We start from the raw sequence: 15,672 nt of genomic DNA on the forward strand, positions 1-15,672 counted from the left end.
CACACATTTGTTTTATTACTTTTGTCCTATGCTTCATTTTTCCCCTATTCCCAACATTAGTCCCAAAAGTCTCAAGTATGTAGTCTCTAAACTAAAATGCTCATATTTGAAATGTCTCCCGCTCCTGTATATTTGTCTATGTCAATCACCATACCCACTTCCTTCAAAATATTGTGAGTTGTATCTACTAAATCTGGTAAACACCTTACACCTTTTGTTACTACTAAAAATCATCTGCATGTCTGAAACAATCAGAGTTATACAATCCAAGTTTATTAATATTCAAAAATTTACATGCTGATTGGAAGACCAATCAGCCTGCCCCTTGTAAATCCAGCATTACTAACAATAATAATTCTGGGAGGCTTTAGCTGTTAAAATAGCTATAGCTGCTACATTCTTCACTCCACAAAACAGAGAAAACAAAGTGAAGTATCAGAAGCGTTAAATACACCCACCTTCCCCAAAGGAAACTGTAAAACTAAAAATCATAAGAAATATACCCAATTCACTGCTTTGACGGAGGGAGGCTGCAAGCATTCTATCATAAACAATAGGACATATGCATATTCCTAAGTTCCAAATTAATAAGTATAACAAACTGCACTTTGTCCAATCCACCGAGCAAGCCTATATATACATGCTCAACATTTGCACATTTCACAACTTAGACATCTTGTACACATGAGAAGCTATGGAGGAGCATTAATGTACCTTTATTCAACAACATTATTTACAAAAGGTAGTTACCTGGTGGTGTGAACGCTGGCTCAAATTGATGGCCATTGATGATGTGACAACCCAACCTCATGTATAAAATGGAAAAAAGGGGGTTGATGCAGATGCTGATTACTTAGACAAGGTAAATTTTTTTTCTTAAATAATGCCATTATGTAATAACAATAATCCACTTCTGTGTGGGGAATGCTGGATTTACCCACAGCTGTCTTTGTTTGATCACTTGAGTTTCCCTTTATGATTAAATCAGACCAACTATGGGTAAACCCAGCATTACTCACACACAGTCATATGTATCTGCCATGTTCAATGTACTAGTGTGTGTTTAATATTACAAAACATATCAATAACCAATAAACTAAACAAAACTAGAGTCAAACAACATCCCTGCCATATCCTTCATCATTTGATGTATTTGCCCACACTTCCCATTAACAAATTGAATTGTTCTTGCCAGTTGTTAAGCAGCTGGTAAAATTCTCATTAACCTGCATTTTCATAACTTCCAAAATGACATTCTTTAGATGTAATCATCTGTTCTTTCAGTATCTCACAAAATGAACTTACCTTCCTTACATTATAATAAAATCCAGTTCCCTTAATACCATCAATAAATACTTCACAGCTTTACCTTCTGATATGATATTGACTTCTTCTTCTTCTAAGACCCTAGTTAATACTTACCTTATCACAAACTCTATAATTTTCATAAATACTTTATAGCCCACATTTATTAATTTTAGTTGATACCACTTTGTAATCAAGCACCTATAATTTTGTCCAAATAATTTTTCATAACTTTATCACAACTTTCCTTCACCAATACCCTTTGCCAACTACTTCATCAAGATTTTAGAACAAATATCTCACATATTTAAAACACTGATATTGTATACCATCTTCCCTTGTTTGCTCTCCAGTTTTACTGTTTTTAAAATATCCTCCAGTTCCTCCACATTTTACAGCTTTTTCCAACATTTGGACATCTGTCCTGGGCAGATTTTGAACCCCAGCATTTTATAATCCATCTGGATTTTCTTACTTAACCCCTAATCCTAGTACAATTATTTTTAATTTTTTACATAACACATTTCTGCTTATCTGTAATGACTCCCTTTACATATTTAACCTTTCCATCAAAATGCCTTCATCTTAAATACTAATCTTAATAGAAAAGAAGCACATTCCTTTAAGTATAAACTGACGCTTCAGAAACATTCCTTTCATTTTTGTTTCACTCAATCTAAATATTTCCTGATCTTGTGAGACTTCTGTATTTACAAGTTTTACATAGTCCCTTCTCTTTTGTTTAAGATCATATTTCTGTTTTAATTTATGCTAGCAAATTACCTACCATGCCTCCACTATGAGTGGACAAAAGTGAATGAACCAAGTATCAGAATCCCTGAACTTCTGCTAAACAAAACCTGCTGAAAAAAACTTCTTTAATTGTTCTTTTTGCAGAGAGCAAGCCCTCCTCCCCCCTGTACACCTATTGTGGCAAACAAGCCCTCTGTACCCCCAAAATGTATATATACCAACTCGACAATCTCACCAACTTGAAGAAGGGCATCACCGCCAGCACAATTCACTGACAGTGATTTCCTGTGGGAGGATCTTTGAATGTCAGCAGGTTAAAGCTCCTGCATTCATTCATCATCCCCCAGGAGGTTACCTGCCGACCACATAGTCCAAGAAACATAAAACTCCACATACCTACATAATCTTTGCACAAGCCCTTTAACCTGAGGCACATAGCTACATGATCTCCCCAAAAGCCCTTTAACCTGAGGCACATATCTACATGATCTCCCTACAAACCCTTTAACCTGAGGCACATATCTACATGATCTCCCCACAAGCCTTTTAACCTGAGGCACATATCTGCATGATCTCCCCACAAGCCCCTTAACCTGAGGCACATATCTGCATGATTTCCCTCACAAGCATTGTAACATGAATTTTAAATCTGCCTCACCCAGAAATGATGTTAGTAATCTGTGAATATATTTCCCAATCTAAATAGTGCTTGTAACTAAAAAAAAAAAAAATACTCAGAATAGTTAAGAAATCAGCAGATATTTTTTTATCTATTCATTTCTTATTTTCATTTAAATTCTCACCATGGGCCACAATTTTCATTTTTCATAAAAATGAAATTCCAATTTCATGAGATGAAATCCTGGAATTACATTTATTTTAAATGTAATTTCCAGTCTTTATTTTGATTTCATTATAACTTTCAACTGCAATATATATTGAAAATTAAAACAAATTTGAGGCACATAACACTAAATAATGCAATGTGGAAATATTGTAAGTAATAAATATGAGCAGAAATACATCTTGTAGTGAATTGGTTCTCTGATCTAAATTGACAAATTCTGTGAAAATGCTGTGATTTTTCAACTCAAATACAATAAAAAAAAACATAATTTAATGGTATTTTTCCTGGAAAAATGAAAAATAAAATCAATGTCCATGTTTCTCACTATAATAGTTAAACGCATTTCATTCCTTACATCACCTCTTTTCCAAAGAAAAGATTTTGATACAACAACCTGGGAATTCAGAAATGTTGCATCCATGATTATGGCCAAGCCAACACTGTTTACAATGCATGTGCAATGAACTCCAAGGCTCATTAACAATACATGCGGACAGGCCAGTGTGTGTGTCTGTGTCTGTGTATCTGTATGTGTGAAGATGAACTGTGTGCCACAACCACAGTAGTGACCTGGGGGTGGGGGAGATGATGCTTGACCAACTTGTAGCCTGAGAAAAGTGCAAATTTTTGTAAACATTGACATTGCATGGCTGGTCATCATGAAACCACATGCACAGATGATACTGCTAAGGTACTGATCTACTGTAACTCAAGGCAAAAGATAAGCAAAGAAATGTGTCATGGAAGGAAGTACTGTAAGGATGCCCAAACATGAAGGGTAGAGGTGGTACTAGGGCAAAGAAAACAAACAGAAATGAACAGAAGACTGAAAAGGGAGCTGATGACCAAATCAGGGATACTGAATACAATGGAGAAGGGAGTGAGACATAACCACAGATATGAGTCTGAGGTACTTAAATTTAGAAAATGTGAAACTCAGACAGGATAGGAAGGTTACAGAAAAGTAGCAGGATATATGAACCAACACCAATCATCTTCAGAGTTTTATCAATGTACCTGTACTATAATATAAATGTCATGAAAAAACATTCAAGCCTGAGGAGATTTGAACCATCAGCTTTGTCGAGTTATATTTTAACCAGCACTTCCTTAACAAGGTGAGCTATAGAAGCAGTCACATTGAAGGTGTCAAGGAAGCACATAGCAGATGAGTGGTACACAGGTGCAGATTGGAAGCAGGAAAAATAATAGACAACCTTCAGAGGAGTTGAACCCATTACCCTCTTCAATGATGTTCTGCCAAGCATTGCATTAACAATGGGATCCATAGAAGCCGTCAAACTGAAGATGTCATTGAAGTACATAACAGGTGAATGTTACACAACTGAAGACTGAAAGCAGAAGAAAAGACAGACTTATCCTCATTATCCTCCTCTGCGTTAACAAGGTGCACCATAAAAGCAGTTACACTGAAGGAGTCAGGGAAGCACATCACCATATTGCAGATGACTGTTACACATTTGCAGACTGTAAGCAGTAAAAAAAAGCCTCAAAGAATTGGAATTCATGACCCTCTTCAGTGTCGTTCTATTATACACTGCATTTAAAAGATTTACCTCTCAACCACTAGAAACTGCAAGAAATCTGGGCAAAGCCTAAATTAATGGGAGGTCAAAGGCCCAAAAAGGTACAGATTTCATATATTGTTCTTATAAAATTAGAAATGTGATAGAATAACAAGGGTATGAAGTCTGAAACTTAGATGTATGTCATTATTTAGTAACTTCAGTCCTCTGTGATTTGCCATAAAAACATCAGCTTTATGAGGAACAGACAAAAATATGAGACAAAAATCTGGACATTCTGTGAAAGTCTGGACAGCTGAAAGGTACAAGGTGAGCCGTAGGGACAGCTAAAATTGAAAGTGCCAGGGAAGCACATAGCAGGTGACTGTTACATATTTGCAGACTGAAGCAGAAAAGTTAGAACCCTGAGGGGGATCTCAACCCACTACCCTGTGCACTGATACTCTACAAATCATTTTGGGAAATAAGTAGGCCATGGAAGCAGTCAAGCTAAGGCAGAGGTTTTATTCTAGAGTCATATTTGACAAGTGAAGTGCAACAATGCTCAGCACACTGATGTGACTGATAGTAGCTGAGGCCAGTTTATATAAGACATGACATTGGCTGGACTTCGTTGTTGCCTATACAGTGAGTAGTGCAATACCTCATAAGTTCTACATGGACATCAAGGGTGCTTGCAGCAATCATTTGGGCACAGTACAGTCACAAAATGATAAATGATTTAAAAGCCCTTTTTGGGCATGTGTATGGTATGCTTATCCACTTTTTGACCAGATTAAATGTTGGAAATGGGAGTATAGGAAAGAAGTGAAGAGGAAGCAAGCAGAGGATAGAAAAAAGTGAGCAAATCAGGGATGAGCAAGACAGATATTTGGTAGAAGGCAGATACTTTTTTGTGGGACAGGTGCCCATTTTTTATGAAGAGAAGGGAAATTTAGAAAAGGAAGGAAGGGAAGTAAGAGGGTGGTAAGAGGGTTAGGTAGTGGTGGAAGACAAATGTGAGTGACAGCATGTGTAGTAACACAATGAGGGAGGGGAAGCCAATGGTGAAGAAGATTTCTTTCAAACAGTGGGAAGACAATAGTAAGAGGAGGACTGTAAAAACAACATGAGTGGACATGAAGGGAAACTAGAGAGGAACACTAAGTTGGGAGATAGGACTGGGTATTCACAGGAGCAGTGCCTGCCAGATAAGAACCAGTGTGAGATTACTCATCACCTTTGCACTGTCACCACTGGGTCCTGTCTCAGAAGATGGAGTCAGTGCTGGGCAGGGAAGTAACTCAATGAGTCACCAGATCATGGTTTCCATGTGGCTAACTATAATATTAACAAAAATGGAAAGAAACAAAATAATAAACAAACTAAATATATGTACGGAAAAGGCTAGGGACAAAGAAGGTCAAAAGGTGCTTCAACAAAGTATTAGTTTAAGGGTGTGCACACTTATGCAAACAGCTTATTGTACATTTTTTTATTTGTTATATATTTTTTCCCCTAATAGATTTGTTTGTTTTTCAATTGACTTGTACCAGTTATAGGTCACATTAAAGGTGGGAAAAGATTTGAAATGATTTATTGTGGTCTCATTTTTTATATCACAAAAACCTGGCATTTTAACAGGGGTGTGTACACTTTTCTGTCCACTGTATGCTGTAAAGCTATGTGCAGTCTGCTGCCTCTTTTCTAATGCCACAGCATACTGTGCCCACCTCCATCTGGCATAATCATCACCTGCTGCTAACTCTATCTCTGATTCCTTGCCTGTCTCAGCTTCCACTTCCTGTGGTGCTAGGAACTGCTGGCCTTCCAAGGCAGGGTTGCCAGATTTCCAACTGGCCAGGTAGGGACACAAAAAAAAAAGGTCTTTCACACTAAGTGAAGACCAAAAAAAAGGTCTGTCTTTAAACACAAGTAGCTCTGTGTTTAGCGATTTTTGATTGGCCCGTATGCCGGTATACGAGCCAATCAAAAACTCGCAAAATGGAGCTACTTGTGTTTAATATGGAACTGCCTGATGTTCCACATTAAACACAAGTAGCTCCGTGTTTAGGGATTTTTGATTGTCACGTATGCCGGTATACGGGAGAATCAAAAAAAAAGGAGGCTGTTTTGCCGGGATTTAAACCGGCTGTGTAGGACTCAGGATCGGGCTGCTGATCCCGGGACAATCCCACTCAAATAGGGACATCTTGCAACCCTGTTCCAAGGCCACCCTGCTGTAACTGCTTCCTAAATATAATATTGTGCAACACTGTACACATGGTAATATTTTGGCACACATGGCAGGGTCATATGGTAAGGCACCACTGGATGTAGCCAAACAATGAAAGTGTGCCTTCAGCAGTCCAAACCCACACACTCTATAATGTTTCTGGTTTGTCACAGAGTATAGTTGTACTCCTGGTCTGTTTGATTGTGTGGGTTTCTGATGGGTGTTATGAGCCAGGTTCCAAGGGATATCCAGCATCACTAACAAGATACCCCTGTGGGAAGTCAGCCCTCACAAACTGCTGGTACAGATCACATGTGTGTCATATGTTGGAGTCATGAAAACTTCCTTGGTGGCCAACACACACACATTGTAGAAAACACCCTGTGCATTACAGATCATCTAGCAGTTGATGGAGTGATAAACTTTGTGGTTCACATGCCTCCTTCCCAGTTCAATAGGTGGGGACGTTTATTTCAGTTTGGGTACAGTTTATGGTCCCCAGTTCCTCAGGGAAATGAGCTATATCACAGAACTTCCACATGGAGTTGTGCCTATCATCTTGGGTATGTGGGAACCATATATGCTCACCTACATGTTGAAGCATGGCATCAGGAAACTGATGGAGTATTCTCAAGACAGATGCCTGAAATACTCCCACTGTCTCCTCAGTAAGTCACTGAAAGGTCTCTGTAGTTAATATACTTAAAGTCACACAGAGCTTGGTATCCACTGGGATAGGTACTCCATGACTTCCACAGGACTGAAGATGAGGCTGACACTTTTCTACAATTTGTTGCATGGCAGTCCTATCAACATGGCACTGACCTATATAATGTTGCCATGGTGGAGACCATGAAATGTTAAGCATGATCGGATAACCCAGCACCCTCTTGGGGCAACTTCATGCAACAGGATCTGCAATGAAACCTTCTGCAGATACAAATTTACTGGAGGAAAATGTAGCAACCCCTAACATAATGGTAGAATATACTCCATCTGAACACAGTCATATGGCAGAGGTCAAATATAAAGTGACCCATGGCAACTTGAATGTTTTTTAATCACTCCACCATCTTGTTTTGCCTCATTATCATACATGACACCTCATCATAAGTCATTAGCATATAGCATGGCTGACCACATTATTTCGGCTAGACACATCATGTAGCTTGGTTTTCTGAGTAGCACGTGCTATGCACATGGCCGCTCTTCACACAAATTTGCTTAGAACAATGTTGCAAAGTTTATGAATCTGGTCACAGGTTTCCAATTAGTTTTTCCATTTTTAGTCAGCACTTCAAAGCATATTTTCTTCCCTAAATCAAAAATACTACAACTGAAATTCATGCTCTCTCTCGCCATATATCACAAATAAATCCATTTCTTGGATCAATTAATATGACATTTAAAACACTAAATCCTAAAAGTTTAGTAAACATCATGCAAAGTTTTGAGCACTTATCTTTCCAAAAGATCCAATTACTGCTCCTCTTCTTCTGTGCTTAAAACTCTTTCTCTTTCCTCATTAAAATGTATGCCTTGAAGATATAGATTGCCTTGTCATTTACCCCACTGCCTATGTCTTCACCTTATTCTTTATACTACTAATATTTACAGATACTCCTTTTAAAGTTTCACTACTATTTTGCCTCACCACCTATGTGGCATACCCTCACCACAGATAATATACCTTTTTCTTTTATTAAATACAAGTCCCTATCATCTTGCTCTCATTATATTTAGTGACCTCATCCTCCAGCCCATGGTCACTGCCTTCCTCCAGAGTTAAAAGAGTATATATATATATATATATATATATATATATATATATATATATATATATTAATTAGACACAGACGTGTCCTCCTTTATTTTATAATAGAAACTCCCAGGACAGCTGAGCAATGACAGCACATAACCCTCAATGAATTATTTCATTCTTGAAGACTTCTTTGCATATGTGGGACTACAGCATCATTATCAATACATAGGTTCATAGGTGTATACTAGGCTAATGACCAAAGGGCCGTTTTTTAAGCCTAGCTATGCATCCTAAAAGTGTCCGTCAAGTTTTGGTACCCTAGAGGGTTATTTTATGGAGCATATGTAAGCTAGGACATGGGTAGTCAATCATTTACAGACTGCCTATGCCCATTAGGCTCTTCTCTATTAACTGGTCCTTCCTTTCTTCCCTGCCCCTTGAGGAGGATGTTAACAAATTAAACAATATTTTCCTAGATATTGTCAGCTCTTTAGCTCCCCTAAGGAAAATCAGAATCAGATTGACTTATGCACCCTAGCTCATTAAAAATACCCACTCTCTAATGAAAAAAGGGACAATGCTTGGAAAAATTGGCAAAAAAACTCAAACCCCTCCCACCTTCAAACCTACAAAGAACGGAGTAACCATTCCAAAATCCATAAACACACAAAAAAAATTTCTACCTCAAGCCTCAAACTAACCCTCACACCAATCCAAAAGAATTCTGGAAATCCATAAACAAAGCTTTCTACCCAGGAAACCCCAGCACACCTAACCCCTGCCCCAACAACTCTCCCCTAGAAACTGCAACTGTGCTCAACACACACTTCATTGACTCCATCCAAAAGTTAACTCAAAATAACCACTACACCACTCTTACTTTCCCCCAACCCCCCTCTGAACAAGAAACCAACTTCTCCCTCAAAGGAGTTCCCACCACATATATTACATCTTTACTTGTCACACTAATGCCATGCTCCTCCTCTAATGATAAACTTCCTCCTCTATTCCTAAAACTCACTGCCAGCTCAATTTCCTATCCTGTATCAATCCTGATCAACCAATCTATCCTCAAAAACACAGTCTCTTCCGTCTGGAAACTATTTTTCACAATACCTATCCATAATGGAGGTCATTCCACTGACCTCTCCAACTACAGATGCATAGCCATCCTATCCCCAGTCTCTAAAATTCTTGAAAAGTATATACATAACCAGCTTCTTGACTACCTCCTGCAGGAAAAACTACTCACCCTAATCCAACATGAATTCTGTCCCAACCATAGCACAACAACTGCACTAATTTCCTTCACACACACTATTTCTCTAGCCAGAGACAATAAGAAACTAATTTCTTGTCTATTCCTTGACCTTTCCAAAGCCTTTGGCATGGTATCCCCACCCTAAGCTTCTCTCTAAGCTTTTTGAACTAAACTTTTCTAGTTCAACCCTCCAATGGTTTGCTAGCTACCTGACTAATAGATGCTCCATCAAATGGCTCTCCTCCTGCTCAACCTTCCTATCTGTCCAAACAGGGGTTCCTCAAGGCTCCATTCTAATACCACTGCTATTTAATATCTTCACTAATCATCTTCACACTTCTTGCACTAACTCCTCCCTCCTACAATATGTAGATGATTCCACCATCATCTCCACCACAGATGTCCTCACTCAACTCCACATTCTTACCTAAAACTCCTTCAGTGCCACCAAAAACTGGTTAACTGACAACCAACTCTTTCTCAAGCCACAAAAAAACTAAATTATTTCTATTCCTCCCAAATACTTTGACCCAACACAAAAACCCACCTTCACCATCACTTCCCTAAATAACGCCACTATTACCGTCGATACTCATACCAAACTATTAGGCATCATTACAGATGACCAACTTAAATTTGACCCATCCAAAACTGTGTAAAAAAGACTCATGACAAAGTGGTCTTCCTCTATCAAAACAAAGGATACCTCACCCTCCACACGTCGCCCTTGCCCACACCTACCTTCTTCCCCACTTCCTCTATGCATCCTTAATACTCACCAACCTTCAATATGGACTTAAGGCAAAACTTGAACTAACATATAACAAAATTACAAGTTTCACAACCAACCATACAAATCATACCACTGCCTCTCACTGAAATCCCTAAGCTGGCTTGAACTCCCACAGCAACTCCTACTACCACAGCTTCTATTCACACACTTCCTCCTAAACAAACTTTTCTCCTGTCCTGCAGTCTCCTCCCTATTGACCACAAACTCTCCCTGTCGCTATCTCTGGAGTCCAGAACAATCTCTGCTTGAAATATATAAGCCCAGAAGAACAACTGGATGACAACTATACAGCTACTTTGTTGCCACTGCCAGGAACATACTTCCCCTAAACAAACAATCTATTTCCAACACTCATAACTTCAGAAAATCCATAAAAGATTATCTGCTTAACCTATGGACCTGCTCCTGTCCTACCCCAACCTAACTCTCCAAAGCTCATACTCTCCTGTCCATTTCCTTCTTACCCCCTTTCTACCTTACTCCCACTCCTCACTGACCTCACCTCTCCAACTTTAATCTCTTTTTCACAGTTATTATCCATTACTTGCAAGCTATAATAACTACCCCCTCCTATTGTAAATACATACTCATCCTCTGCACTTTAAATTCATTTTCTCAAACTATCCACTCAATCGATTCTTCTACTACCATGTTTCTCTGTTTGATCTTTTGTAGAACTTTTTCCCTGTCATTAAACTTTTAAACTAAAAACTGTTCCTTATTGTGTCCTATTAATTATATTAGGTTAACCTCCTATTCTTCATACCTACTCATGTACCTCCATCTGGACTGTATTATGTATTATAATCTCTGTAAACTGCTAATGCTTAATGTGCAACTGTGATTTTTGATATAACTCTATTCTTAACTAATTGGAGCTTATTTCCCCAGGCCTTCCCCGAAAAAGGGCTCACACTCAGTTGGACTATCCAGGTTAATAAATGTCAAAATAAATAAATTAGAGACATAAGTGCCAGACCAGGGATGAATGTCCAATTTCTGATACATTAGTCTAGGTTATGCGTGAATAGGCAAAGGGATGAACTCCACTTCACATGAATGGTAAGCCTGTTCCAGAGCAGGGATATTCTCTGAGATACATACCTATCTCTCCAAGATGTCCTGTTTATGTCACAATCAAGGTTTAAGTCCCTAGATTGGGTAGTGCTGATGTTATTAATTTTGCAGATATGTAGAAGGTTCAGCAGAGTAGGATCCAAGGATGCATTGTATGCCAGCCAAAGACTACTCATCAACATTCTGTAGGAGACAGAGTGCAGGAATAGGGCTTTAAGATGCCCTGTATTATTTTTGTGAAGGTCCTCTGTGGATGTTCTAATTGTTGCATGTGCCTGGTCAGGTACATACTCCAGGGGGCGTACTTAATGCTGGGTCTGATGAGGGCTGAATACAGTGGAATGATGACTTCCTTGGACCTAGATGTCATACACTTGCTTATAAGTTGAACAACACAGAATGATTTCCTTACTAGCTTAGACAAATGTTGGTCAAAACCCAGGTTACTGTCTACATATGTCCCCAAATCCCTAACCACTTGGTCTACTCTTAGGGGTGTGTTATAAAGGAGATAATTTCCAGAGGTAGCTGACTTCCCAAAGGGTACTATTAACTGGTTATTTGTCAGTGTTAGCCCTTCTTGGAGGATATTAGTGTCTTTGTGGGATTCTATGACTGCACCTAGTTTGCAATCATCTGCAAACTTGGTCAGACAGAGGCCCTTAACATTGGCCTCAACTTCGCAGAAGTAGATGCTAAAAAGGAATGGACCCAGCACACAGCCCTAAGGAACTTCACTAGTGATCAGTGTCTTCATGGAGGTGACAACTCTATCCTTACCTCCTGGGTGCTAATAAGAGTCAGCTGGGTATCCAGTGCTTAACATAGGGGTTTATGCCTAATTTCTAGTATTTTCCCAGCAAAATACAAAAAGCTCTCACAGTGTGCAGTATCTGTTGTTGCATTAAATAAACAGGAGCTACAATGTGGGCAAGTCTAAGCCTACTAATATTAACAACAGCTCAGATGACTTCTTCCGGCTTTTCCCGGGTAAGGGTCGTCACAGCGGATCACCGGTCCGCTCATGATTGGCAGTGGAGTTGCCAGCCCGGCGCCCAACCTTCCACAGAAGGCACACACATGCACGCACTCACGCCTAGGGCCAATTTAGAGTGTCCAATCCACCTACAGCATGTCTTTGGGAGGAAACTGGAGCACCCGGAGGAAACCCACGCGACCACAGGGAGGACATGCAGACTCTGCACAGAAGGCACCCCAGCTGAGAATCAAACTGGAGAACCTCTTGCTGAGAGGCTGCAACACTAACCGCTACACCACAGCGGCCGCCCCTAACAGCTCAGATGACTACCAAGGGGAATATCAAATGTGCAACATCACTATTCACACACCAGAGAACAAACGATCAATGCCTCCAATTCGCATACACAAAATGAGATATTTAGCTATCAAAAAGTTATATCAACTTTACATGCAAGTAATGTTCAGCTAAATAAAAGGTAAGTGTTTACTGCATGTTGGCCAAAGACTGTAACTCATTTCATAACATTTGAGCTCTGAAAGATAAGCAATTGTGAATGTTTAGTAACACAACCTCACAAAACAAATGCCAGACAAAATGTAAAAATATTTTGTAATAGTATAAAAACTTGCCAGGCATGGGAATTATACAGGAGTTACTCTCCCCTGGCCTGTGTATTTGATCCTAAGGGCTTCAGAAGTAAATCCCTGAATACCTTCTGACCTTGGCAGGTGCTACAGCTATGTTGCTAACCTCTGTGTTTCACCACAGTCTCCTGCCAATCTCTCTCCTTCCCCTTTAACTCTGAACTCATGATCATTGTTTATCTGTGATTCTTTCTTGTTCTCTCCCCCCTTCTTGCTCTCTCAATATAGTGAAAATAATTATATGACATAGGGGAAGAAACGGCTATTTTTATAGACTGGTAAAAACACATTTTGAATAGCATTTAAGAATAATTTGGAATAATTTTGAGTTCCTAAACTCAGCTGATCTTCTGCAGAACTCAAGTTAATAAGTTACTTTATGATTTGAATAAGTCTTATCAATGATGCCACCACTTAGTTTCTCTGAATCAATTATGGCATAGGTCCTTACCTCGTACTAAAACAAACGTTCCTTTTCCACTGACAGTACTTTCTTGCAACATGGCCTCACAATAATAGATGCCAGTTTCTTGTGATGATGTTGTAGTTACTTGCTGCTGAAATATTTTTCTGTTTGTGCTTGACACATTTGTCGGACAGTCAGAATCTGTTCTACTCAGGACTGTCTTATGGCTTCCATTTTGATTCTTTTTGAAGAAAGTAACTGTATACTTTTTTTCCGTTAATTCAGTTGTGCAAGCAACACTGCAGGATATCACTGTGGGCTCATTTATTAAGGCAACCTGAATTGACTTTGGCTGAGATACTTCTATATTACCTTGTAAAGGAGAGAGTAAAATCATGTTAGTCAAGAGCATAAAGACATAAAATCTTCACATTATGTGCTGGAGGGTAACAGTATAGTTATTTCTGAAAGTAAACAAGCATAAACCTGGAAGCATTTACACATTAAAATATTTCTTATGACCTTAATGATGATAAGAAGGTTCATAGGAGATTACTAGGCTAACAGCTTAAGACCCCTCTCAAGCCTAGCCAATATAACCTCATTTTACCCAATATATGGTCCCTAGGGGCAAGAGGATTGCATGGATTTGTGCCTGTGTATTGAGTGTCTTACAGAGTGCCCCTGTCCATAAGGGGCATAGGTGTTAATCCAGTTGTGAATTTGCGAGTCCCCATCCATTGATCCAAACTGTATTAGAAGAGGGCCAGGGAAGGGCTCTGTTTAATGTGAATAGGAAGCCTGCTCCAAAGAAGGGACAATCTCAGACACCTATCTGTCTCTCCAGCATGTTTTGTTTGAGTCGCTGACTAAATTTAGATCTCCAGATCAGGTGACCTAAAGAAATAAACATACAAGATGCACTGATTACCTAATAAGATTTAAGGAAATATTTAAAACATTTCTGTATATAAAACTAGAAAAGGTATCTCACAAACAGTATTGTAACAATGCATGAATGCCTCAGATTGCTTTGTGCCTCCTCCTATCTTTCTGTATCTCTTCTTTGAGATGTTGTGGCTATCTTAACCCCACCCATCTCCACTTTTTGAGTACTATTTCCAAACTCTCACATGACATTAGCTGCTGTTTTTACTTGTAAACAAACTGTTGCTACTTTCCAGTGACGGTTCCACAGTTTCATATCTACTTGCTGCCTTTCCTCGCTCGTCCTCCTCCATAAGCAGTAGGCTTCTTGTGACCTGAGGATCAATCATCCATCTTATTTTCCATGTAGGTTTTCAAAGGTAGGTGCAAGTAACATTGACAGAGCGTGTGTGTGTCTGTCAGGTGCTAACTGGCATTGTACTCATTTATATGAACCATACCATACACACCCTTGTTGTCCTAATGCACATACAATTTGTCATGTGGCTGTTTACTGTCATTATTCTGTAAGTAACCTGCATCACATGACCATCTGTGGTGAATACAACTTTAACAAAAAAAATAATAATAATTTAGGATATGGTGTGGGTCATGGTTGAATTCCCTCACCATGTCATGCACCACAGTAATGCAAAACAGTTCATTTTGATGTACTTGAATTGGACAGCTGTACATATAGTTCATATGGAGGAGTAAATGAAGTACCTCCCATGCAAAAATATATACTTATAATGAAGATGCCAACTAGGTATAAAGACAAGCTACATAGAAGTAGGATTCATTTATCTGCTCAGTTCACTGATCTGGTGCTGCTGTTGTTATATTGAAGCACAGAAATGGGTTTTAATTGCAGATAAAAACTACATAACCCACCAAAGTTATTAATTTCCATAGAGCGTAGATAAGCTATGGAAACTGCTTAATAAGTATCTTATCCTCTCCCTTACAGTCTCATGACTCAACATACATTTACTACTTCTGACTGGAAAGCCTCTTCAGGCACATTTCTCTATAATTATCCAGCACCTTGCTGTGAAATAATGTTTTTATAACTTTATCTTATTATCTCCTTTTCTCCTGCATCTCTTTCTTTGTTTCATTTATTTATTTTTTTTAGAAAGATAATAATCCA

At 38.9% G+C, this 15,672-nt stretch overlaps 1 protein-coding gene across 2 annotated transcripts in view; it reads right to left on the reverse strand.

Annotated features, from left to right (window-relative positions):
• Nucleotides 1-15,672, reverse strand: part of NFAM1 (NFAT activating protein with ITAM motif 1) — a 496,710-nt gene that overhangs the window by 285,991 nt on the left and 195,047 nt on the right. The window contains exon 2 of one of the 2 annotated variants that reach the window (XM_044074631.1): nt 13,638-13,964. The exons of the other annotated variant lie outside the window; for it this stretch is intronic. Coding sequence (XP_043930566.1) covers nt 13,638-13,964 — 327 coding nt within the window. The remainder of the gene's footprint in view (nt 1-13,637; nt 13,965-15,672) is intronic. 2 annotated transcript variants of the gene reach the window in all.

Source organism: Protopterus annectens, chromosome 1.part1 (genome assembly GCF_019279795.1).
Source record: "Protopterus annectens isolate FY-2018-M chromosome 1.part1, PAN1.0, whole genome shotgun sequence".
NCBI classification, from domain to species: Eukaryota; Metazoa; Chordata; order Ceratodontiformes; family Protopteridae; genus Protopterus; species Protopterus annectens.